At 37.7% G+C, this 27800-nt stretch overlaps 1 protein-coding gene across 1 annotated transcript; it reads right to left on the bottom strand.

The window, feature by feature from the left end:
* Nucleotides 1–1731: 1731 nt before the first annotated feature.
* LOC131154856 (coatomer subunit gamma-2) lies at nucleotides 1732–26983 on the bottom strand. Its single transcript, XM_058107646.1, has 18 exons — nucleotides 26733–26983; nucleotides 26099–26196; nucleotides 25962–26012; nucleotides 25706–25819; nucleotides 25408–25608; nucleotides 25216–25317; nucleotides 18672–18779; nucleotides 18335–18568; nucleotides 9170–9420; nucleotides 8890–9061; nucleotides 8605–8760; nucleotides 8457–8507; nucleotides 4379–4519; nucleotides 4104–4301; nucleotides 3882–4013; nucleotides 3628–3801; nucleotides 2688–2927; nucleotides 1732–2440 (listed from the first exon to the last, which is right to left on the bottom strand). The coding sequence occupies exons 1-18, from the start codon at nucleotides 26776–26778 to the stop codon at nucleotides 2246–2248; spliced, it is 2664 nt and encodes an 887-aa protein (XP_057963629.1). The 5' UTR covers nucleotides 26779–26983; the 3' UTR covers nucleotides 1732–2245.
* Nucleotides 26984–27800: the final 817 nt, after the last annotated feature.

Consider the following 27800-nt stretch of genomic DNA (forward strand, 5'->3'; position numbering starts at 1 on the left):
CCTCACAATTCCTCTAATTTTGAATTCAAACTTCGTAACCTTTATCCAGGCCCTTTTAAGTTCTTATCTTCAAGAATTTTTCTCCAAATTCACAGCTTTCTCACTCTCAGTTTCTATGTATCTATTTGTATGACTCTCCTCTCACGAGTTTTTTCCCAATTTATCTTTTTTTTAAAAATATATATTAAATAATACCCTTTTTGAAAAAATAATTTCTGAAATGACTCCGACATAATCTCACTACTTCAAGTAGTGAGATTTGCCACGTGTCATTTCAGCACCCTTCCACTCTCTCTGCCATCTCTCAAATAATTTATTATTATCTTGAGTTATTAAAATATTTTTTTTTAATAGGATGAACCTGCCCTGTCTTTCTTTCTTTCCCAAGAAAAGCCAGCATCTGGCGCGCTGCCAGATGCGTCCAATCATGTATGTTCATGCTCAAGTCTCCAGATATTACACAGGACTGCATTGATTGCAATCCCATATATTCATTTGCTCAAGTCTCAAGATACGGCACCAATTTGATATATATACAAAAGAAAAAAGTTAATGGATACAACATGCTAGTTATCCATCTCCAATCTGGTGACTGGTGTGCCTACAGCAGCATACAAAATATCAGAGTAGTGGTTTCAAAAGGATAAATAATTACCTAGTTGGACTGTGTCGGTGTGATCACTCAAACCGCCCCAAGCCCAACCTCCTTCCCTTCCCTTTAATAATAAATTATTTTTCTTTGGGGATGCCTGACGTATAGGGATGGCAGAGGGAGTAGAAGGGTCTAGTATGAGTCTGCTCCTCGGGAAACGCCAAAGTCCATGAAAGCACTTTTCAAAACTTCACTTCGAGGTGAGGAGTTTTTTCTTGATTTAATTTTTAAAATATATATATATTAAATAATATTATTTTTGGGATAATAATTTCCAAAGTGACACGTGGCAAGTCTCGCTGCTTGAAGTAGCGAGATTTGTTTAAATTTCACTACTCCAAGTAGCAAGATTACGTGAGAGTCATTGCAGGAATTATTTTCTCAAAAATGATATTATTTAATATATTTAAAAAAAAAAAAGATAAATCGGGAAAAAACTCCCTCTCTCACCCTCAGAAGGCCTCTATTATAATTTAAAGGAAACAATTAGATTAAATTTAATTAATCAATCAATTTAAAATTGATCAATCAAACTTAAAGGCTAATTGATTAATCAAATTAATTAACCAATTTAAATTACTCAATTATATTACCAAACAGCTTTCATTTTTTATTTTTTCCTAACTAATCCTCTTTAGTGCATGTATGCAAGTATAAACATGGAGATTGAAAAATCCAGCCTTCGTTCTTTTTTTCTAATTTCAATGTGAAAAAAAAATACTTTATTTCCTTATATATTTTTTATTTTCTTGTATTTTCTCATTTTATAAAAAAAAAAATTACCTAATTTTTGTCATTTAAGTCCCGAAACAAAATGAAGTATCTACAAGGTTGATTTTGGTCATTCTCATATCTTCCACGTAAAGAAGATGCGCAGGGACGACCTCCGTGACAACCTTACCTTTGACCCTTCTATAGTGACAACCTTACACTTCAATTTCATTTCTCGTATCTCTTAGGTAATAAACAGACAAAACAAATAGACTTCTACATACATATACATACACATACATATACATATATGCTAGAATTTACATCCGCATTTCCTGAGATGTAAGGTCACGAGTGGAAACATGTCGTAAAGTTTTCAAAAGCATAAAAACTGAATACAAATTAGCCCAATACAAATGGGTAAGAGGATGGTGGGCTTAGCTGTTCTTCTTGTTGTAGCAATACAAAAAAAATATAATAAACTAGGCAGTACCTCAAAATTCACAAGACTTGTGCGCCAAATCTCAATCAAGCAGGCATTTATGAAACCTACAATTAATAAAAACAAAAAAGCAAAAAAACAAAAGAGAAGGATAAAACAAGAAGCAAAACATGTGTGACAGGACACAGATCCCCTCTTTAACCCATTGAGGCCAATGACACCATACCAAAGGACCAGTACAGAAATGAGCTCAACTAATTTTGTGATTTAAAATGAACCCCTCCCGCAAGCCAAAACACTCACCGAAAGGTAGCATCTCACTTTTCTTTCTACAACCCCACTGTGTACTCGTTTGCAGCCATCCATCATGGATCCATTAGAAGGATGAACCAAAGGCTGAAATAGAATTGAAATGAAAGAATCCTTTGGGAGGAAACCAACTAGCCGCTTGCTACAATCTCGTGAATGGCATCACACACAGTTTCATCCTCAGATCTAACAGCCAGCTTCATTGCAACCTCCTTCGGTCCATCAATTCCAAATGACAACCGAACGAGCACCTTCACATTGCCTATGTATACCCCAGACAACAAACATGCGTGTGACCTCGAGTTGTTTGGGACTGTTTCTGTGCCCTGATACCACCACAAAAGCGAAAGTATTAGTGACGAGACAATTGCATGATCACAATGTTGTTGCAGTTGTTGCATTACTAAAAACTAAGACGTATTAGTTTTTTAGGTAAGACTATTATAGCATTTCATAGCACGCTCCTGCTTTACATGTTGCCAAATATCATTAATGCTGCTTCTGAGACCATCGATTTTACTAAGATTTGAGGGGTTGTAAATTAAAGATGTACTGAATAATGAACAAATTTACCTCACAAGGCTGCATGCCAAGAAGGTTGATGACGGCACTCACAGCCTCTGCCAAGCTCTCCCTTGGACCAAGGCCATATTCATCCACCCGCTCACATTCTGGACCCATGCTTTCCCATGCATTCCTGAAATTGGAGACACCTACTCTCAACATGTAATCTGCTGCAACAACCTCAAGGTCCTCCAGCTGGTATTCATCTTCAACACCATCATCCTCTGCCTCACCAGTGCTTGGATCAACCTGGTAATGCAAACAAACATATAATCAATGACAACCATGGAGTGTAATGTTTGCAGGTTATCAATTTATCTGGGGCTTTGGGCCTTATTCCGGGGACAAGTTTCCTTGTTTCAACAAGCCATTCTAAATCTAGGAATAGAAGGGAATTAGCCAATGGATATTTGCACAGGATTGTGCTTTGATCAGAAGAAATTCTGATGCTAAGATCAAATTTTATAACACCCACAGATGCGGCATTATAACAGTCAAATATATAATCAGTCACAACCATGGAGTGTATGTTTGCTGCTTATCACTTTGTCAGTACCTTCTTTGAGGCTTTTCTTGGATGAGTTTCCTAGCTTCACCAAGAATCTATGAGTAGAAGTGATTCAGCCAATTGCATATTTACACTGGCCTTTGCTTTGATCAGAGAAAATTCTGCTGCTGAAATCAAATTCTATAACACCCACAGGTGTTGCATTATAATGGGCAACTGGTCACAGTTAGATGCAAACATCTTGACAACACTAGTTTTACCAGACCAGTTTCCATGCTTTAACATGAGATAACAGCAACAGCCCAAAGCAAAATCAGCTATAACCCAAAAACTGGTATTGAGAGCAATTTGTTTTCTAATTTAAGCAGTGGTAATTTTCACCAGCAGAGTGAGGGAGGGGAAAAAATGTCATGCATTTTAGGGCAATGAAAGAAATATTGCCTCTTTAACAATGAACTTCAACACATTTGAAAATTTTCCAACTGCAGGGACTCCTTCTGGCTTCTCAAATGCCACAAATGTCTGTCCCGGTGAATCATAAGGAAGAGATCTTAAAGGCTTGGATGCTACTTCAGAGAACTCCTCAGCTTCCGAAGCATCCACAATAACAGTGACCTGGCAGCAGGCAGAAAAGAATTACAAAGAACTCCAAACTGATGATTGGGAAAAATCAGCTTCATTAAGAATGTTCATACATTTTCCAATAATTGCTCCGGAATCGTATTGGTGCAGTTGTACTGAAACACAACATGGTTGTCAAAGATATGCTTGACAACATTGACTGCATATTCTGTTTCTGCTTCTGTCAGTTCTACAGGTGCTGAGGACTGGTAAGAAGAAAAGTATAAATTATGATGTTCAGCACAATGAGTAGTTATTTCCATTTCATGATGAAAGAAACAGAGTGATTAAGATACCTTAAAAAGCTTTCCAAAGTTTGAAAACTCTGGTATAGAGGATAGCAGCCTCTCATATCCATCAACAGTGGTTGTGGAACCACTTGGAGGAGCACCCAAACCAGTAGGCTTTTTACCTGGGGCTTTCTTCTCAGCAAGCGGCTGAGACTTGACTTCCCTAGGTACAGAATTAATATCAAATGGTTCATCCGAGGACTCCTGCATCCGTAAAACCCATAAGACAGTGATCAAGAAGTTAAACTTCGGAGAGTTTAAGAGAATGTACGAACACCTACATAATTTTTCAAACTTGTCTCCAGGTTGGCCAGTGGGACATCCAGTGACCCAAAGAGGAAGTCCTTTGCTTCTTTATCAGTTTCAACAACCGAACCATCACCCCCAAGCATATTCAGATAGAGTGTTGCCCTATCACGAACCTGTGAACAGATTAACATAGTCAGCTGCTTACAAACCAACGAGGCAGAAACATATGATAATAAAAACAACAATAACAACCAAGCCTTAAGTCCCACTAAGTGCGGTCGGCTACATGAATCCTTTTCCGCCAACATGCACAATCCTGGACAATATCTTCTGACAAATAAAGGATGTTAAATCCTTACCATCTCATTGCAAGTTATTCTAAGTCTCCACTAACATTAATTAGCCCACTCGTTAGTGCATTATTTCGCCTATGTTGCACATGCCCAAACCATCTCAGTCGTCCCTCCCTTATCTTCTACAGGTGTTATGCATAACTTGTCACAATTAGCACTATACCACTTGTCCACCTTAGCATTCTCATTCCGGCAACTTTTACTATTCAGATATGTTTATTAATTGCTCAACATTATCCATATAAAATAGCTGGTCATAACTTATATGACTTTCCTTTTAAATTTGAGGATATTCTACGACACAAAACGTGCCAGAAGCACTTCTCCATTTTACTCCACCTGCTTTAACTTTATGTATTACACACTCTTCAATTGCTCCTTGAGCTTGCATAATAGATTCAAGGTGTATCAAAATCTACTAGTGCTATTAATTTATTGACCATTAAGCTTAATTTTTTCTCCAATATATCTCCTATCACGATTAAAATTGCGTTTCATATATTCTATCTTATCTCTTCTCAAACGTCTATATTCTAAAACTTCTCCATAATTCCAACTTTGAATCTACTTTGCCTCTAATTTCATCAATCAAGACAACATCAAAAACCTATATCATGGAACCCCATTTTACATACTACTAGTAAGTTCATCATCACAAGTACAAAAAGATAGAACTCAAAGCAAACCCTTCATGCACACCTATTATGACTGGAAATTTCCTAGACTCTCCACTTATAGTCCTAAAATTAGTCATTACTTTATAGTACATTTCCCTAATAACATCAATATATTTACCACATACAATATAGCTTTTTTCTAGAACCAAGGTACCCATCATAGGCTCTCGAGGTCAATAAAAACTGCAAGTCCTTTTTTCCCTTTAACTTTTCCATTAATCTTCTTATGCAGTTGATCTCGCAACCAAAAATTGATTTTTTGACACATTCATTTCCAACCTTGGTCTTTGTCCAAGATCCTTTCCAAAAGTTTCATACCCATAAGTTTAATTCCACAATAGTTAGTACAATTTACAATTTTAAATATCTACTTACTTTTGTGTATAGGTATTAAAGTACTTTTCCTCCATTTCGCTACCATTTATTAGTTTCTATAATGGCTTTAAAAAACCAGTAACCAAATAATTCCATTATAACCTAGGCATTTCCAAACTTCAACTAGTATATCATCCAATCCTACCGCTTTCCCATTTTTAATCTTTTTTAATGCAAACTTAACTTCATTAACATCTCAAATTTTAAACTTTTTTACCTCATTTGTCAATTCTAAGTTTAAACATGCTTCTTGGTTTTCATTAAATAGCTTACTACGCCCTTGCTCTTTTTTTCTCTAGCTCTAATAAGTTTAAATATGCCTTTACCTTTTTTTGTATCTAGTATATAAATTATTACATGCTCTACGTCTAGGTTCACTAACAACCTTTTTTTTTCATCTCTTTTTGCCTCTTTATACTTTTCAAAGCTTTCCATGTTTCTACACTTTTTCCAAGTTTTAAGCCACTTTCTTTTTGTCTTAACAGCATTTTGGACGTCTTGATCACACCACCAACTTTCTTTACTAATCAAGAATCTTTGTTTAGATTCACCAAAAAAATTTATTTTGCTACCTTTTTCATCGAATTAGCTATCCTACTCCAAGGCCAATGTATGTCTATGCCATCTCCTATTATCCAGTCACCATATTTGATTATTTTATATTCATTTTTTTTTATATTTTCTCCCTTCTTTTACATTGATATATTGATATATATGTAATCCTTTCTCTTCCATTTTTTATGCATTAAGCCGTTATCTAACAATAATACTCTATGTTGTGTAATTTAAACCTTTGCCTCATATAATTTTACAATCCTTACATGAAAAAGGATCAACCCTAATAGTTTAGAAAATTTGTTCGATTTTTATTTTGTCCACTCTTGAAAATTATTAAGCATTCTTCTCTCTCCTTCAAGCATGCATCCATTGTTATAAGATCATACAACATGGCAAAGTCTAAGATTGGACTCATTTTATCTCCATATCCATGTCATCCTTGTATCTTTTTGTAACCTATCATTGTCCTTTCCAGTGTGACCATTTAACATGCGCTACTATGAAGATTGTCTCAGTCCTCAATATCTCCCTTCTGCCTGGTTGTCGTCCACCATGTTGATAAGGCTGAAGCAAACAGGTCCCATATGTGAGTATGTGAAGGCCATCTTTCATAGTTCTCCCAGGACATTTTTTATAAGAGGAAGGGGGGGCGGCTCTTCAATTTCATGCAGGGCCTCCAGCCTGCGCCAAAATATCCAAGACTTGGGGCGGCACAGGCAGCTAGCCTGCTAGATTGAAAGTACTTGACCAGGGAAAGTCAAGACCAGGCCGAGGCCAAAGGCAGGGGCCTAAAGTGTCGAAAAGGCAAGGGCTCAGAAAGAAGCCAACCCTGAGGCCAAGAACAGTGAACTCAAGATCAGGAGCCAAAGCGGACCAAGACGAAAGAAGGAAGGCTTCAACTGCTCCAAGACCTTCAAGAAATCAATATAATATTATTCATATCTTTTCAAAATTGCCTTCTAATGTTTTACGCTAAGCCTATTTGAGAAGCATAGGCATTAATAACAATCATTATCTCCTGTCCTAAGACCACGTTGTAAGAACATCTTGAAGTACTAATCACATTTATTATATCTTGTCTGAAATCTCAATATCAGAACATTAATATTGACCCAAAGTGGGGCTTGGATAAAAATGGCAGTTGCATGGTCAGATCTTATTGCCAGAATCTCACCACCCAACCTCCTTGTAGGTGGCAACCAGCAATAATTTCCCCCAGAAACCCAACTGGAAAACAGTAGCACCACAAAGGTTGCTCTTTTTGCATGGGAGGCAACTCTAGGGAAGATTACCGTGTTCGAACAATGCTGAATCTGCAATGACATACTCTTGGACTGCTCCTGGACCAGGAACTTATGGAACTTGGCCTTTTCTATGACCAGGCAGCAGTGGGATACTGCCAGAAAAATGAAAGAAGAGCTATGGGCTTGTAAGGGCTGGAGGAGAAAAGCTTTATCCCTCATTCCCCTGGCCATTTTTCCGGTATGTGTGGATGGAAAGAAATACAAGAAATTTTGAAGGATCAATGCAGAGACTGATGGATCACTACTGTGACAAGGTGGCACACTGAACTGCTTTCATTTGACACTAATGCAATTTTTTTTATTTTTTGGACACCCTGCAATGTGGGTGATTTCCTTTCGCCATGCATGCTTGTCTGGCATCCCCTTGATGACCTTTAATGTTTAATCAAATTTTCTTTATTGATCCCAAAAAAAAAAAAAAACAAAATCCTTCTCTTTTAACATCTACACCACTATCTTTCAGGCTTTTGTCTACAGTGATTCCTACCACATTCTTATGTTGTCCTTCCAGTGTACCAAAATTCAAATCCTGATTTCTAAAATTCTCTAGCTTTTTCCCTCATCCACTTAGTTTCTTGAAGGTAGATTATGTTAATTTTTCTCCTAATCAACTACCTCCATGCTTTTACCAGTAACGTGATTCCTACCACATTCTTATGTTTGTCCTTCCTCTGTTCTGAGTTGCTAATTGAACACTATAACTTCCTGAAATTCAATAAAAACAATAATAATAATTGTATACAGAACCTTCTGAAATTCAACAAAAACTCTAAAAGTGCCAGAATACACGCGCACAACTTACAAGCACCAAAACTTTAGAACTGAAAGAACATAGAAACTCACCTCGTCATCACTGTCAAAAAGACAACGTTTCAACAGAACAAATATACGAGGCTGCAATGCAAAGTATATAAAAAATTCCACCTGATTTAGTAACCAATAGTTTTCCTAAAACTTAATGTTGATAGAACAATAAAACAAACCATGTTACCTTTAATGCATCAACTATAGCACCAAACTTAGCTAATGTGCTCACTGCACTAGCCCGAACAGTTGCATTCTCAAGAATTACTCGGTTATAAATATAGCGAATATACTTGCTAGGATCTGAGGTTTTTGGCCCTTCAATTCCAAGGAAATGGAGTATCTGATAATGTAGAGAGAGAGAGAGAGAGATTGAAAACCAGAAGACATTACAATAAGAAATTTTGAAGCTTAAAAAAGGAGGCTCTCAATAAGTATTGCAGCACATGAATGATAGCCAAAATGCACCCACCTGCGTGGATAGGTAGGTGAATTCACAATCTTCAATGAACTCGCACAAATGAAGCAGCCCGCTTTCTTTTGCATCAGGGATATCACTAATAAGGATCACAATTGAATCTACAATTGCCTTCTTGTACTCGAACCCACCTTCTTCTCGGAGAATATTGCTTAAGAAATTCATCCTGAAAATATATATGATAGAAAAAGATTAAGTTATTTAACCCAGTCAATGAAAAAAATGCATACACAAAACACATCTACGTTCCTAAGCTAAATCCAAGAACACTCACAGGGATCTGTACTTCAGCGGGAATTTTAAACACAATGATCTGATGGCTTCCACGACAACAATTTTGAACTCATCTGCAATATCTGACATGAAATTCGTAATTTGCTTCATCAAGCGGTCAACACTTGATTCATTTCCTGTCTTAAGAAGTGTTGTAATCGCCAGTGTAGCAATACTTCTGTTCTGGTCAGAAATTAAGCTCTCCATATCTATGTTGCAATTTGTGACAGCCATGGGATGGGTCATTGCCACCTGCAAACAATTTGAGTAATATAGACCTAAATTATCAAGCTTATCTTTAAGGTCTAATATCCACACAAAAGATACTATTTACATTAAATAACTTCAGTTTCACAGCTCGACATCTAGAATCAACTTTCAAATCACATTACAAAAATCAAAAAAATATATATTTCTACCCTTCAGTATCAAGCTTCAGAAAACCAATGGTTTGGCAGAGGAGGTTGAATATGATTTTAGTAAAGACCCATTCCATGCAAGGCTGAAGTAGTATATTTGCTTTCAACTTCACTGATCACTATATGCAAATTTCCAAACACTTTCCAATCCATTGAAAACTAGGAGTAACAGATTTTGTTTTCAAAAAAAGCAAGGCACAACATTGAAGTAAATGAATAAAACAATGCACTACATGAGCCGAATTTGTCTGGGGCATTATGCTTGCCTGTGACCGCTTGTTTCATGCGTTCGGGATGGGTTTCCATCATGTAAACTAGTGTAGGTTTATTTTCTAGTAGTAGTTTCTCCCTATGCCAAATAAGCGGTATGACTCCTCGGTCACTTTGATGTTTCCTAATGCCAAAGTGAGAATTGCATAGAAAGCTCTTTAAGGGAGGGGGTGAGTGTTCATCAACTTGTAAAACTCACTAGATATTGTCAACGTGTTTAGCCTACTTGCCTCCCTCGCAAGACACACAATGTTAACGGAGGTGTTGTTAATGAATTGCGTTGCTTCAATGTTTACTGCTCTTGCCACTGCTTTCATAATTGTTTACTGTTTCCGCTAACGTTTGATTGAATAACAATAAAAGTGTTTCGTGGATGAATTGTGGTAAACGATAGGCTGGCTAGTTAAACAAGAGTGTTTTAGCTAGCGTCGCACAGTCCATCCACAAAGGTATGAAATGGTCGGCCCGTGACACCTAGTATCAGAGTTCAGTGAGTTGCTACGTGAATTCAGTTACCTTCGTTGTGGGATTGGGAAAGCTTTAGTAAATGACTATGGCACCAACCAATGCTGAGAGAATCAGTGCGCTAGAAGCACAGGCTGAGACGACAGCCAACAATGTAGCCACAGAGATGGCCCAACGGAGGGGACTTGTTGATGAAGTGATGGAATCACAAAAGCATCAAGCAAGTTTGATAGGTGAAATGTTAGAGGACTTTCACCATATTGTGGAAACTTTGCAATCTCGAATAGCTGATCTGGATGCAAAGATAAATTTGATGGTTCTTGTTATGAGAAACTCTAACACTCTGGAATTTAGCAAGACCAAGGTACCAAAACCCAGGAGGTATGGGGGTGCCCGTGATGCCAAGGAGTTGGAGAACTTCTTGTTTGATATGGAGCAGTACTTTCACGCTAGAAGGACGGACTCAGAACAGGTGAAAGTGGATACTACGACCATGTACTTGGTAGGTGATGCCAAACTATGGTGGCGTACTAAGTACAATGAAATTGAAAATGGGCGTTGTGTAGTGAATTGAGGGCAGACTTGAACAAAGAGCTCAAGGCCCAATTCTTTTCAAAGAATGTTAAGTACAATGCTAGGAAAAAGCTGAGATACCTCGAGCATACTGGATCAATCAAGGAATATGCGAAATAATTTTCTGCTTTGATGTTAGATATCAAAGACATGTCGAAAAAGGATAAGCTATTCTATTTTCTTGAGGGGTTGAAACCGTGGGCAAGAACAGAACTTCATAGGGTAAAAGTTCAAGACTAGTCTACTGCACAAGCTGTCGCGGAGCGCTTGATTGACTACGTTGGTGATACTACCGCTTTGTCTAAAGAGTTTGGCGTAGGGGGAAACAGCAGAAAATATTTCAAGAAGGGCAAACCCAAAAGTGAGGGAGCCAACTACAAAGCCTCAACTTCGAAGGAAGCTTCATCGTCTCAAAGGTTCAACACACACGCTGGGAAGAGTAAAATTTCGTGTTATTTGTGTCAAGGCCCTCACAGAGTTTTTGAGTGCCCTCACAAAGCAACACTTAATGCCTTACAGGTGGGAAGTGATGGGGAAGAGGAGGATACCCCAAGGATGGGTGCAATGCGGCAGGAGAACACATTGGAAAAGCAGGCAAAAGCACCAAAAGTTACACAAGCAAAAGGATTGATGTTTGTGAACTTGAGGATCAATGGAAAGAGTACCCGTGCTATGGTGGATACCGAGGCTACTCATAATTTTGTTTCACAGGCAGAAGCATGGAGACTCAACTTATCCTTGAAGAATGATACAAGACACATGAAAGCAGTGAATTCTATAGCCCAGCCTACTCTGGGAGTAGTCAAGCAAGTGCTTGTGAAGCTTGGGTAGCAAGCAGGTCATGCGAATTTCACAGCGGTGCAATTGAATGACTTTCAAGTCATTTTGGGAATGGAATTCCCGAGGGAGACGAAGGCAATGTTGATGCCTTTTGCTAGTTCTATGTGTCTGATGGGAGATCACTCGTGCATGGTGCAAGCCGTTGCAATGAAAGGAAACGATGGGAAGTTCCTTTCAGCCATGCAACTCAAGAAGGGGTTCAGAAAGGGTGAGCAGACATATCTAGCCATAGTGGTGGTAGATGAAGTAGGCCAAGAGCTAGTGCCTACGACCATGCAAGCTGTGTTGGATAAGTACAAAGAGGTGATGCCGGATAAGCAGTCTCATAACTTGCCTCCATGACGGGGCATGGAGCATGAAATCGAGTTTTTGCCAGGAGTGAAACCACTTGCTAAGGAGCCATATCGGATGGCGCCCTAGAGCTAGCAGAGCTGAGGAAACAATTTGATAAGTTGTTGGAAGCAGGATATGTTCGCCCTTCCAAAGCACTGCTCAGAGCATCGGTATTGTTTCAGAGGAAACTTGATGGGAGCATGCGTATGTGTGTAGACTACCGCGCGCTCAACAAGGTGACAGTGCGCAACAAGTATCATATTTCGTTGATTGTTGATTTGTTGGATCAACTGAGTCATGCCAAGTACTTCACTAAACTTGACTTGAAGCCAATCTATTAGCAGGTAAGGATTGCTGAAGGGGATGAGCTGAAGACTACTTGTGTGACGCGATATAGGGCGTATGAATTCTTGGTGATACCATTCGAGTTGACGAATGCGCCTGCAACAATATGTACCTTGATGAACCAAGTATTTCGTGAGTACCTGGATGATATTTTGGACTACAATTCCACTCTGGAGGAACATGAAGAGCATCTACAAAAGATATTCAACGGGCTGAGGGGGGGCAGTCTGTATGTGAAGAAAGAGAAGAGCACTTTCACTCAGCGGAGCATCAAATTCTTTGATCATGTGATGAAGGTCTCATATCAGGATGGATATGGAAAAGGTAAGGGCGATTCAAGAATGGAAGATCCCAACGGCAATGAAGGAGCTGCATTCCTTTCTTGGTGTTGCCAACTATTAAAGGAAGTTCATAGCGAGGTATTTGCGGAGAACGGCTCCCATGACAAAACTATTGAAGAAGGGTCATGGGTGGAACCGGACTGAGAAGTGCCATAAAGCCTATGATGAATTGACGGATGCCATTATGAGAAATCTGGTACTTGCTCTTCCGAATGTCACGAAACCCTTCGAGTTGCAAACAGATGCATCCGACTTCACCCTTGGAGGAGTCTTGTTACAGGAGGGACATCCTGTTACGTACGAGAAGGAAATGCTAGCAGTGATACATTGTCTCCACGTGTGGAGGCATTACTGACTAGGGTCAAGGTTTGTGGTGAAAACAGATAACTCAAGAGTTAGTCATTTCTTCACAAAGCCGAAGTTGACACCCAAGCAAGGCCTATGGCAGGAATTCTTGTCCAAATTTGATTTTTCCATAGAGAACAAGGCGGGGCGCTTGAACCAAGTAGCGGATGCACTGACTAGGAAGGCCGAGCTGGTGACCTTGCAGATGGCAACACACCTAACTGTGAGTACTATTACCACAACGATGCGGGAGCGCATCCAAAAGAACTTAGCCAAAGATCTAGTTGCGCAGAACCTTATGAGACTGACTGAAGAGGGGAAAGCCCATCAGTTATGGATGGAAGACAGATTGCTAATGACCCATGGTAGTCGGCTCTTTGTGCCACGATCTGGTGATATGAGGAAGACACTATTGAGATAGTGTCATGAAACCATGTGGGCCAGACATCCAGGATGGCAACGCACTTTGGCTTTACTGAAGCAGAGGTATTATTGGCCACACATGCGTGATGATGTGGTTGATTATACCTAAACTTGTCTCCCTTGCCAACAAGACAAGGTGGAGCGGAGGAAGATTGCAGAGCTACTGGAGCCCCTACCAATACCATCCAAACCGTAGGAAAGTGCCTCACTGGACTTCATCACCAACCTACCCAGAGTGGGAGATGCAGTGTCTATACTTGTGATTATAAACAGGTTTTCAAAGTATGGTACGTTTATGCCTGCACCAAAGTACTGTTCAACAGAGGAAACGACACAACTGTTCTTTGAGAATGTTGTGAAATATTGGGGTGTTCTTCAAGATATTGTTAGTGGTCAAGACTTAAGATTCACCAGCAACTTCTGGACAGAACTATTCATAATCCTCGGTTCACATCTTGACATCTCTTCGAGTTATCACCCACAAACAGATAGACAGACGGAGAGATTCAACGGGCTACTGGAAGAGTACTTGCGCCATCTCGTCAATGTCAACCAGAAGAATTGGGTGCAACTATTTGATGTGGCTCAATTCTATTTCAACGCTCCAAAGAGCTCAACAACCAACAAGAGCCCTTTTGAGCTTGTTACAGGCCAGCAGCCGGCAGCCGCTGTCACCTCACACGGTGGATGAGCCGTACAAAGGAGAGAGTCCTAGGGCGTACATCTTCACCAGAGAAAACTTCTAAGCGGATGAAGAAGTGATCGAATCAGGGGAGAAGACCGTAGCACTTCAACATAGATGACTTGGTGCTTGTTAAGCTCAATCCTGAACAGATCAGGTCACTACGAGGACGAGATAGGAAACTACTTTGCAAATATGAAGAACCAGTCTCCATCTTGGCCAAAGTCGGGAAGGCCTCTTATAGAATCGACCCGTCCGACTTGGATGAAAGTGCATCCCGTGTTTCACGTCAGCTGCCTCAAGTCGTTCAATGCCGACACTGAAGATCCAAGCAGAAATCCATCGACCAGAGCAGAATCGAAGACAGTTCAACCTGACAGATGTGAAGTTGAAGATATCCTTGCAAACAGAGAGTTCACATCCTCAAGCAAGATGCGGCAAGAGTTCTTAGTGAAGTGGAAAGGCTTTGGTAATGAAGAAATCAGTTGGATTTATGCGGAAGATATGCAACCATTCGTAGACAAAGTTGAAGTGTACCTAGTATCAAAGTCTACGAGGACGTCGACCGCATAAGTGGGGGAGCGTCACGAGCTGAGCTTGTTCAGGGAATTATGCTTGCTTGTGACCGCTTGTCTTGTGCATTTGGAATGGATTTCCATCACGTAAATACTAGTGTAGGTTTATTTTCTAGTAGTAGTTTCTCCCTATGACAAATAAGGCAGCGTGACTTCACGATCACTTTGATGTTTCCTAATGCTAGAATGAGAATTGCATAGAAAGCTCTTTTGGAAAGGATGAGTGTTCATCAACTTGTACAACTCACTACATATTGTCAACGTATTTAGCCTACTTGCCTACCTCACTAGACACACGATGTTAACGGAGGTGTTGTTAATGAATTGTGTTGCTTCAATGTTTACTGCATACTTGCCACTACTTTCATTATTGCTTACTGCTTCCTTACGTTTGATTGAATGATAATGTAAGTGTTTCGTGGATGAATTGTGATAAACGATAGGCTGGCTAGTTAAACAAGAGTGTTTTAGCTAGCACTGCACGGTCCATTCACAAAAGTGTGAAATAGTCGGCCCGTGACACACGGACCCCTGGAGTTGTGAGGTGCAGGGGTTTAAGTTATTCAAGCTGGCTAATAAACTAAAGGCTCTTAAAGGACCATTGAAGGAGCTCAATGCTACTCATTTCTCACACATATCTGCTAGAGTTGAAAATGCTATAGAGAAGCTCAGGTATGCCCAGCAATGCCTCGATAACGATCCTGGAAATACTGATTTACAAAGAGAGGTTGATGTGAAAAGGGTCAGAGCTGGTAAATTAGAAGAGGCAAACAGGAGTTTCATGGCTCAACAAGCTAAAGTCAGGTACCTCAATAACAGTGATAGGAGCACCAAATTTTTCTTTGGCCTGTTGAAAAGGCATTCTGTCAGGAACCATATTTCCCAATTGAGGAGAGATAATGGGGAGTAAACAGGATCACTTAATCAGGTGGCTGGGGAATTTTTGAAATTCTATAAGGGGTTACTTGGGACAGAGTCTGCTGGAGGTTCTATTGAGGCTGAAGTAATTGCTCGAGGTCCCAAACTGACTGATGATCAGGCTTCTTTGATGGCCAGGGAAGTATCTGATGAGGAAATTAAAGAGGCTCTCTTTAGTATTGGTGATGACAAGTCACCTGGGCCTAATGGGCTCTCTTCATACTTCTTCAAATCGGCCTGGAACATTATTGGAGAGGATTTTCTGGAGGCTGTTAAGGAGTTCTTTTTCAAAGGAAAACTGCTTAAACAATTGAACCACACAGCAATTGTGGTTATAGGCAAAACCCAACATGCCAATATTGTTCATGACTTCAGGCTGATATCATGTTGTAAATGTGATATACAAAGTCATCTCCAAATTAATTGCCAACAGAAATAGTCCAGTGCTGGAGGGGCTTGTGAACCCAGCTCATTCAGCCTTCGTAAGACAGAGAAATATGATTGAGAATATATATCTGGTTCAGGAATTGGTTTGAAAATATGATAGGAAGAGGATTTCTCGTAGATGTATACTGAAGGTTGACTTAAAAAAAGGCCTATGACTCCTTATCTTGGAAGTTTCTGAAAGAGATGCTTGTGAGTCTGAAATTTGCAGATAGGATGGTTGAGTGGATAATGGAATGTGTAACCACGACATCCTACTCACTTTCCTTGAATGGCAGCCATCATGGTTTCTTTGCAGGGAAACGGGGACTGAGACAAGCAGACCCTCTTTCCCCTATTTTTTTTGTGTTATGCTTGGATTACTTATCTAGGCTACTAAAGGCCTTAGAAAATGATTCTGATTTCAATTTCCACCCCAGATGCAAAGAGTTGAGAATCGCTCATTTGGCGTTTGCAGATGACCTCATTCTTTTCTCTAGGGGTGATTATTCCTCAGTGAAGAAGTTGATGGACTGTTTGGAAAGGTTCTCTAAATGCTCTAGACTGAAAGCAAACCCCACAAAATCCAATGTATACTCAGCTGGCATCAGTGGTTATAAGCTTGACAACATTAGGAATCTGACAGGATTTTCAGAAGGCTCCTTTCCATTTAGATACCTGCGTATACCATTGGCCTCAACAAGATTAAATGCAGCTCACTACTATCCCTTGACCACCAAAATTGAAAAACCTATTGGTTCATGGCCTAGGAAAACCGTCTTATGCAGGTAGGCTGGAGCTAATAAAATCAGTAGTGCAGGGAATTGAATTTTTTTGGTTGTCAATTCTTCCCATCCCAGTGTCAGTTCTGAAGCATGTGGTGAAATTATGTAGAGTGTTTTTGTGGGGGGAAGAAAAAACCCCTTGTTGCTTGGAGAGAGTTATGTCTCCCAAAGGATGAAGGTGGATTGGGGGTGTTTGATTTAAAAACCTGGAACAGGGCACTTCTCACTAGAACTTTGTGGAATATACATATGAAGAAAGACTCACTGTGGTTTAAGTGGATAAACCAGATATACCTCAGGGGGAAGAGTGTGTGGGAAGCTAAATCGAAACATGAAGACTCTCCCATGTTCAAGAAAATTGTGGAAATAAAGAATCTAATGCTGCAGCAGTTCAGGAATAGTAATGATGCAGATCAACAGCTTAGACAGTGGACTAATGGAGACCAAATGATATGCTCTGAAGCTTACCAATTCTGGAGAGAAAAAGGAATTAAGAAGCCATGGCACCCTCTGGTATGGAAGAATGGTTGCATACCAAAACATTCCTTCATTTTGTGGCTTTGTATTAAGGACAAGCTGCTGACAAATGACAAACTAATGGGTGAAGGGGGGGGATTTAAATTGTGCTTTCTGTAACTCAGAGCTGGAAACAGTGGAGCACCTCTTCTTCAAATGCAGAGTAAGTGCTAAAGTCTGGAATTATTTAAGATGCTGGCTAGGGTGGTCTAGAGCCATGACTCCCTTAAAAGCTGCACTTAAATGGTTGAAAAAAGAGGCTAGAGGGACTGGTATCCAATCAGTTGCACAGAGGGCTTGCTTGGCCACTGCTGTTTATTGTTTGTGGCACTTCAGAAATAAGAGAGAGTTTGAAAACAAAGACACTCCAACTGAAGCAATGGTAAGATTTATTCAGACAAACATATTCAGAACCTTGTATGACAAATTTCCACATCTTCTGGAGTCTGGGAATTGAGATGAAAGCTTTCTTCATGTAAAAGGCACTATTTCTGGATTGGCTTGTTGGCCCTGGGTATGCCAAGGTTTCATTGTATTAAACATTTCAAGATTTGATGTTCTTTCGAATTTTTGGAGATAACCTTGTGAGTTGTAATGGATGTCTTTCCTGGGTATGCCCAGTGTATTATGTACAAACCATTTTTGATCAATGTAAATTTACATTTACAGATCAAAAAAACATACATGCCCCCTAACCCACAACAGTGAGAGGTGATAAAACTTCAGTGAAGGAGCTGAATGCACGCATTAATTCAACCCTTAACCTCAAAGCTTAAGCTGTTCGGTGGTGTGCCAACAGCCTACAAGCCTTGAACAAAGTGGACATGAAGCATACCAAACGACATGGCATTAACCAACTATGTGAATGGCAAAATACAGCAGTACATTTTGTTGCAAATTAGAGAAAATCAACCTTGTTCAGAGTGCGGACAGCTGCAAATCGCAGCACTGGCTTGGAAGAACTTAGAAAGAGCTGTAGTACAGTAATAGCTGGAGTCAGTTCTCGACTTGTGACTCCACTAAGCTCTGTAATTGCTCTTGCTGCTTCAAAGATCACCATCTCTGCTTTGTGGCGAAGACTGCTCTCAAGATAGTCATAAAATGGTCTGTCACCAGATTGTGTGTTGGTGCCCGACTCTCGAATCACCTGCAAAGATAATTTTTTATGCAGGACTTAGTTGAACATGATGGCCCAAAAATGAATCACCTCTACCAACTGCAAATATAGTCATTTAGTCAAAGACATGCACCTGACTAGTATAACGAATCAAAAGGCACTGGGCCAAAGGTGAGCGAACTGTTCCCCTTGTCAAACTAGTAACTAGCTTGCTAACAGCTAATCGATCATTCTGTCTTATCTGCATGTTTGGAAAAATAGACATGTTCATTAAAAACATTTAAATCACGTTCATGATTAGTGAGGACTCCATCATATCAATCAAATGACAGCCATTCTCTCTAGAAGAGTAAAAGCCTAAATGCTACTCTTTCACAAATGATGTCATAAGAATAATGAGAACTCCTGCAAAGCACAATAAGAAAATACTAACCATGAAATGAGCAACCCCTTTCTGAATTTCAGGGCTCTAACTACAAACATCACCATATAAATGCTTATTACTTGTATTAATAGCAAATAACAACTTGCTAAATATATGAGTCGACTACGTATTGGAAAAAGGCTTCTTTTCCTTGCATAGAAATGAACCAGGTTGGAATTTTAGGGCCTATTTGATACCATTTCTGTTTACGTTTCTGTACACAGTGAAGAAATAAATTATGAAAAAGGGTTTGCTTACGTTGCTAGTTTTCTATTTTGTTGTCAGTTTTCAGCTGTTTCTGAAAAACGGAAGATCAGATTTTATTATAAAAGCTGAAAACCAAATTTAATGGTTTTCAATTGTTTTGGCAACGTATTGATTTTATACATATTTTTTAATTAATTTAAAATAAAATGATCATATGAATCTAAAATATAATTAAAATAAAAATAATCATAAATTTTCAAATAAATAATAAATAATAAATTCCATTTAAAAATATTTTTCTTTACTATTCCTCATGTCATGTACAATAAGAGTTTTCTTGTGAACTGAAGTTCAAAATATAATGATTAAGTAAAATAATTATAATAATTTTTAGTTTTTTATTATAATATTTTCAATTCATATTATTTTGTACGTTTATCATTTTCATGATATTTTTCCCATTGTTGTTTGATTCAAGGGCAAGAATGAGCATTTATCCAATCAAGTTTCTAATTTGTTTTAGCTTTAGAAATACTAACCAAACAAGTTGTTAGTTTTCGATTTTTAGTTTCTATTTCTAATTTATAGTTTTTGTTTCTAGCTTTTGCATGATTTTTTACAGTAATGCCAAATGGTGCTTATTTTTTTGCTCTTTCCTTGAGCCAGGCAGGTTAAATTCATAACCTACGACAATGAGTGCAGTTCCTAGATGTTGCCATCCTCAACAGAAATCAAAGGAGAACAAAGGTCAAAGATCCATATTTGACATGATGGTTGGATCAAACACCAGTATAACAAGACAAATAACTACAGGAAATGCATACTTGCAATTAGCAAGTGTAATTTTAATGTGAGAAGTGAGAATAATAAAACCATAAGCCTGATTTGTGTGTACATGTGGAAAGAAGACTTCGTGCTTTTAGAACTTCAACTCAGCAAAGCGGTACAAGGAAGCAACTTCCGTGATGACTCCAAATGGCCCAAAATATTAACCCAAGGTTCACTCAGAAATCACTCCTTAACCTATTCACAACAGCAAGAGCTTAGAACACTGATTAAAGAGAATTTGACAATTCACTTGCAGAATCACCATACAGCACCCTTGTTCTGCTTTTAAATGTGGAGTAGAATATCAGAAAATATTCTATTGGCATTTAAAAATCATTCTTATCGAACTCTCTTGAAAACACGCGCAAAAACTGACTGAATTATGCATAAGCATCAATGGAATACATTGAGCCTCAACAACAGCCATCATCCGGGATCCACCTTATGCACTGTATGAGCCTTGACCCAATGGGAAAGGTGTTACAACCATACTTGGTCATGCATCCAAAACATGCAAGATGACCTCTCCAAATGTGGAGGTAAGACTCTGCACATTAAGCCCTTCCCTGGCCTCCAATATGGCATAGAAGCCTTGTGCACTGGGCATTACATTTTTTTCTCTATTATCCACCCAATACAAAAATGCTTATTCAGGTAGCTCAGGAATTACTTTTTGACACCATAAATTTCAAAATTTTATGAGGAAAAAAAAGTAATAAATGAAATGATAAATTTCAAACCATTAAGCTCCAATTTGATATTGACATTTGCAACCAGAATAATTGGCTAGTGCATAAAAGCACACACTGAAAAGTATTGATATTTGTAAGCCAGTGACGCAAGGAATCTTCAAACCATCTAAGAACTTCTATACGGCTATAATAGTTGGCTATCATGAGTGCAAAAATTCAAATTGACCCAACATAGACCTCTACCTTCAACTCAAACTGTTTCGAACCATTAACCTCCAATTCGATATTGAAATTTGTAATAATCATGCCAAGAGAAAACTACAGCATTGAAAATTTCAAATTATTTTCAAGATCTAAGGTGCAACACCCAATTGTTTTGGAAAGGGTGAGGTTCAAGAGTTTTAGACATGAGACTTTGTTTAAGGCATTTCTTTCATATAAAAATCTCACTAAAATTTTCCAGCCAAATTAATCATGGCTCCTATACAATTGCATAAGCCTTCTTTTAGCATTTGCCTTTGGGATTTGCCATTTTAGACTCATCATCGCAGCATTTTGAGCATGCCTTGTCTTGAGGAAAGCCTTGATTGAAAATTTTAAAACATTGTGCCACATCAAGAAAATTCAAGTGTAATAGTGTATAGTCAATTATTGAATTCCATGAATTAGTAAATGTGGAAACAGAAAAATATGAGTTGAGAAATAAGCATGTAAGTCAGCTCTAAAATTATGAGTGACCAGAGACCAACAAAGATGTAAGTCAGTTCTTTCTTCAAAAATAATGGTGACGTAATTGAGCATAGGATAACCATATAATAGCTAATAAAACTCATCACTACTGTTTTGGAGGAAATTATTGAGCACTGTATGACTGAATAAATTAATGGTGGAATACAAGATGCTGCCAGTAAACGGTGCCATAAAGATAAACAGTTTTGAACATTCTTACTAGGATCACCACATCCTGCTAGCACAATGACCACAACCCCACTCATGATTTATTTGCAATCTGACTGGAACACTGAAAATGGTGAATCCGAACCAAAATATTAACAGATACATGAGAGGCACCTTTTATCATTATATTAAAGGCAGAATTAGCCACCGTTGGTCACAACTCAGCCTATACATTGCGCAGAGAGAGGGGAGAGAGAGGACATCAAGAGATTAAATTCTGTTAAAATCAATTTTTTATTGGATCTTTTATTTTATTTCAAGACTTGCATTCTAGATTATCATTTCTTCAAATCAAGTAAAAAATACAACCTACTACCTCCTCTTTTAGTAATTTATTTCTTAATGTCCTAATTTTCTCACACACAGCCGGTCCCAAGCCCGGGTTAAGGAGTAGGGTTGCGTTAGGTAGCTGACAGCCAGCGTAAAATTTGTCAGATCACTATGATATGAATCCTTACCGAATATTGGACCTTAGAGGATAGGATAGTTACAACTACTCTTTGGAATAGATTAGCTAGCTCTATTAAAAAGATAGCAAAAGAGATTTTAAGTGAATCAAGGGAAAGATTCTCGAATAGCAAAGAAAGTTGGTGGTGAGATTTAGATGTACAAAAAATCATAAAGACAAAAAGAATTTGGTATAAAACGTGGCAAAAATATAGAAATAGAGATAACTTTGAAAAATATAAAGAGGCAAGAAAAGATGTAAAAATGGCCGTTAGTGAAGCTAAATATAGATCATTTAATAGTTTGTATGATAGATTAGGTACAAAAGAGGGGGAAAGAGATATATTTAAACTTGCTAAAGCTAGAGAAAGGAAGAGCAAGGGCTTAGGAAATGTAAAATGCATAAAAAGTGAGGATGATATTGTCTTGGTTAAGGATGAAGATATTAAAGAAGGATGGCAAAGTTACTTTAGTAAGTTGTTTAACGAAAACCAAATAGAAGGCTTAAACTTAGAATTGTCAAATGAGGAAAAGACTAAAAATATAAGATTTATTCGCAAAATTAGTGTTAACGAAGTTAAGTTTGCATTAAAAAAGATGAAAAATGGGAAAGCTATGAGACCAGATAACATCCCAATTGAAGTTTGGAAATGCTTGGGTGATAACAGAATTATACGGTTAACTAATTTATTTAATACAATTGTAAAAACTAAGAAAATGTTAGATGAATGGAGGAAAAGCACTTTAATATCTTTATACAAAAATAAAGGAGATATTCAAAATTGTAATAACCATCATAAAATTAAACTTATGAGTCATACGATGAAACTATGGCAAAGAGTAGTTGAACAAAGATTAAGATTAGAAACGAAGATCTCAGAAAATCAATTTGGTTTTATGCCTGGGAGATCTACCACAGAAGCTATTTATCTTTTAAGAAGATTAATGGAAAAGTTTAGGGAAAAGAAGAGGGACTTGCATATGATATTTATTGACCTTGAGAAAGCATATGATAGGATACCTAGAGAAGTTCTATGGTGGGTTTTAGAAAAAAATGGTATATGGTGTAGGTATACCGATGTCATTAAGGATATGTACGATGGAGTAATGACTAGTGTAAGGACTATAAATGGAGAAACTAGAGAATTTCCAATTACCATAGGTGTACATCAAGGATCTACTTTGAGTCCTTATCTTTTTGCTTTAGTGATGGACCAATTGACTAAGAGTAATCAAAAAAAGGTTCCATGGTGTATGTTGTTTGCAGATGATATTATATTAATTGATGAAACTAGAGATGGAGTAGAGGCTCAGTTAGAATTATGGAGAGAAGTTTTGAAATCTAGAGGCTTTAGGATAAGTAGAAATAAAACAGAATAAATGAAATATAATTTTAGTAATGATAGGAGGAATATTGGAGACAAAGTTAAACTTGATGATGAAAAAATAAATAACACTTGTAGATTTCGATATCTTGGATCTATTATGCAAGCTGAAGGAGAAATTGAAGATGATGTAATGCATATAGTTAAAGCAGGTTGGGTAAAATGGAGAAGTGCTTCAAGTATGCTATGTGATCGTAGAATACCCTTAAAATTGAAAGGGAAGTTTTATAGGACAGCTATAAGACCAGCTATACTATATGGATCGGAATGTTGGGCGAAGAATAAACATAATATCCAAAAAGTAAAGTTGCCGAGATGAGGATGCTTAGATGGATGAGTGGTATAACATTGAAAGATAAATTAAAGAATGAACATATTCATGGTAAGTTAGGTGTAACTCCTATAGAAGATAAGATAAGGGAGGGACGACTCGGATGGTATGAACACTTGCAACGTAGGCCTTATAGTGCATCTGTGAGGAATAGTGACTTAGTTACTGTGGGGGGCAGTAGAAGGGGTAGGGGTAGACCTAAAATAACTTGGGAGGAGATAGTGAGTAAGGATTTAATATCCTTGAATCTATCAAAAGAAATGGTCCATGATCACATAATTTGGCGGAAAAGGATTCATATAGCCGACCCCACTTAGTGGGACTAAGGCTTGGTTTTGTTGTTGTTGTTGTTATTTCTTGATGAATGCACTCACCAAGTTCTATGTTATTTAGATGGCAACTAATTTTCCAACAAAATAATTGTGATGCATTTTCTATATATACTCCATAGTTACCTCAATTGTACATTTTGGGTCCTGGCACACCACTCAGCTTGGTATGCTGAGCATTGGCAATAGGCTAACTTGCTGATTGGGAAGCAATTTGCTTTGAAAGACTAACTAAATATTTAAGCATGAAATAGGGAAGTTTGTAATAAATAAATATAATAGGATTGTCTGCTTTCTCTATAACCAACGTTACCTAGAACGTGGAATGTTTGGCTTCGTGGAACGGGAATGGGATTGTGGTACAACACATGCTCTACATATGGAAAACGTTCTAGGTATACATAAATAGATATTGGTTAAAAAGGTGTAATGGCACTGGTATATTCTGGGGAAGCTGTTGACGTGTTTCTAAACGTAAAATAGATTTTCTGTTGAGAAATAGATTAACAATGACAGAAATATAATTAAATTATATGATTGCCTTAACTAATAAAAAGTCATTTTATGTGAAAAATATTGAATTAAAATTTTGGATCATTAGGTTTAGCATTATTCCATTACAAAAATGTTCCACATTTTGGAACGCTTGTACCAATAAGTGGTTTGCTAGTGCATTAGCATTAGCCTTTTCTGGTAACTATGAGTATAACCCTTCATTCATGAACAATTTGTTGCTTATTTTTGTATTATCTTCAATTTTTCTGACCATTTCTTTGTCTTTTCAAATTTTCAATTGAATCTATAAAAGAGATTCAATCATCATTTTTTGCAATTAGGATTGCATAATTTTAAAGAGAATTATATCACTAAAAGTGCCTAATCTGCATGTTACACACAGGTGCAACTCACAACAGAATGACTTCATCGCATCAAAATGAGTCAACTCCCTCAAAGGACAAATTAACTACTAGCATATCCAGTTATCCACACAATTAAACCGCATTAAAGGTTCTGCTACAAAGCAAACAAGCTAATCAAGGTTTTAACTAAAACTCTCAATGTCAAACTCTAGCATACCTGGTGAAGCAGTGCAAGGGCATGAAATTGCACAAGGGCTGCCCTTGATTGAACCGCATCCTGCACTTCATTACTCCACCTTTTGACTATCTCAGGATTTGTCTGTTATAAAATTTAATAACAAAATATAAGTGAAATATTCTACAAACAAAAAGAAAACAATTTCTTTCACAAGGAACAACACGAGGGTACCTGGAGTAAATGAATGCCACTGACAAGGGCTGCACTTGCTACAACAGGATTCTTGTCGACAATAGCTTGTTTTAAGTACCTTTCTATCTGTGTGAGGAGTGTCCCATCTGTTATTCGGCAAAGTACACGAATAGCATTTGCCCGATACATATCAGTTTTGCTATTCATGTCTTTCATGAGGGAGCTTGTGACAATAATAACCTTTCAGGAAAAATTATAAACAGTCAGTATGCTTTTTTCACAATGAATAAAAAGGTATAAACTAAAAAAAATGAACCAAATCACTTGTCCATATTACCTCGTCTGCTGAGGGGGAGAGCTCCTTTATCATCAAATAGACCATTCTTCTTAAACCTATGTCTTTTGACTGAAAAAGCTTCGTTACAGCAAAGAATACTTCTGTTGCTTCAATCTATAATTTAGCATAGAAAGTAGAAACCAATAAAAAATAAAAATTGACACTAAAACCACATGTCATTTAGGGTAGGGTGGGGGGAGAGCGCAAATAAATAAAATGAGACGTAGAATTTCAGCAAATGCTGCAGAAACTTGACCTTAGTGAATGTTTCACCCTGATTCAGTAGATAAAGAAGTTTCGTAATGACCTGGAGATGAGAAGGAGAATGATATCAATTCCAAAGAAGAAGCTAATCAACAAATCCAATGCAGAACTGGGATGTCAAACCAAAACCTGAGAACATCTCCTGGCATCAAGCTGTGGATCGTTGAAAACCCTAGCTTCCTGAAGAACTGCACCCTTCTCAATACCTAGAAATGGAGAGTACTCCGCTGCATATTAAACAAAAATTAGACACTTAAGATCCAAACTTCTAATCATCTACGCTGTCGCACACAACTACAAAAAGACCATAAAACAAGAACAAATCAAATTAAGCAATTTTTCGCGCTCGTTATCTCTACACATCCATAATTAAATAAAAATGCACAGATCCCCCAACAGAAAAGATTGATTAATTATTTAAACCATCGAAGCAGAAAATCAATGGTGAGGCTCAAACCGTAGTGACCAAACTTCTGATAAAAACAACCAATCATGAACAATCAAGGAACAAGATATCAAATTAACTAAAATGGATCAATCATTCGTGCAATGCCAAGATAATCTGAACAAACTTCCAGGAACATGCAGATCTAGAACCAAAATGACGGATCGAGAAGCTACTAGGCTAAGAATCAATCCGAATATGCTAAAAGGGAGTAGATTTTGAAAGTCACTCAAAGATCGAGAATCTTTGAATAAAATTACAGGTGCAAAGTTATCATCAGTGAAGAAGGAGCACGAATTGACGAGATTTAAGACGTACCTTCGTCGTCGCGATCGTCGTCCTTCTTCACAAGGGGCTGAGCCATGGCTGAGTGTGAAGAATCAGAGAGATCTGATACAGCTCTATATACTCCCTCTCTCTCTCTCTCTCTCTCCGAACTCTGTAAAGGCCAACAGCCTACGTTCTCTCTCGATCGAGGCAGAAGCGAAGCCTGACGCAGGCTCAGACGGGAATAAGAAAAAGCGATCGAGATCTCCTGTACTCGGAAGCGTTGTAATAAGTTACAAGTTACGCGGCTTCGACAATCAAAATGTGCCACGTCGAGGACGGCAGTACACTCTTATTACGTAGATATTTCAATTCCAAAAATGCCACTTAGGCATTTCTGATTTCTAACCGTGAATGCATTTTTGGATTGCACTTTTGCTGAATTGTTATCTTGATTATTTTAAGTAAACTTACCAAGATTTGATAAAAAAAAATAAAAAATATCACAAACTTCCCTTAAAATTTTAAAAAAATCACAAATTTCTCCTAAGATTTTTCAAAAAAGTATAGATCTTCTTTTAAAGAACTTATTTATTTGTAAAAAAATTTTAAAATCTTAAGAGAAGTTCTTAAAAAATTTCAAAAACTTATATAGGAGATCCTTAAAATTTTTAAAACATTAAAAAAAGTCGTTATTTTTTTATCAAATCTAAAGAGAGGTCAGTATTTTTTATCTTTTTTTTTATTTTAACCTTAGAGCAAAGGTTGCAAAACTATTTTTTTGTATTCCTCTTTTTATTTCATTTACAACACGTTATCAGCACGATCAAGTCTCTAATGGTATAACAAGTTTTGTTGGTATTATTTTAAGATATGAATTTTATTTCATTTAACATTTATTATCTATATAACTTTAGTTTTTCGTCAAACTATATTATATGTTAACTATATCTCTTATATTGAGTACGTGTTCTTAAATATTTTTATGTTGGAATATATATGAGAATAACATTTCCATTTAATATTTACCTAACTTTGAATTTTTTTTTGTTTTCAAAGTGATTTTGTGATGTCAAACCTCACAAAGTTTGAAATTGTTGCCCTTTATATTTTAGGAAA

Source organism: Malania oleifera, chromosome 5 (genome assembly GCF_029873635.1).
Source record: "Malania oleifera isolate guangnan ecotype guangnan chromosome 5, ASM2987363v1, whole genome shotgun sequence".
In the NCBI taxonomy this organism is placed as follows: Eukaryota; Viridiplantae; Streptophyta; class Magnoliopsida; order Santalales; family Ximeniaceae; genus Malania; species Malania oleifera.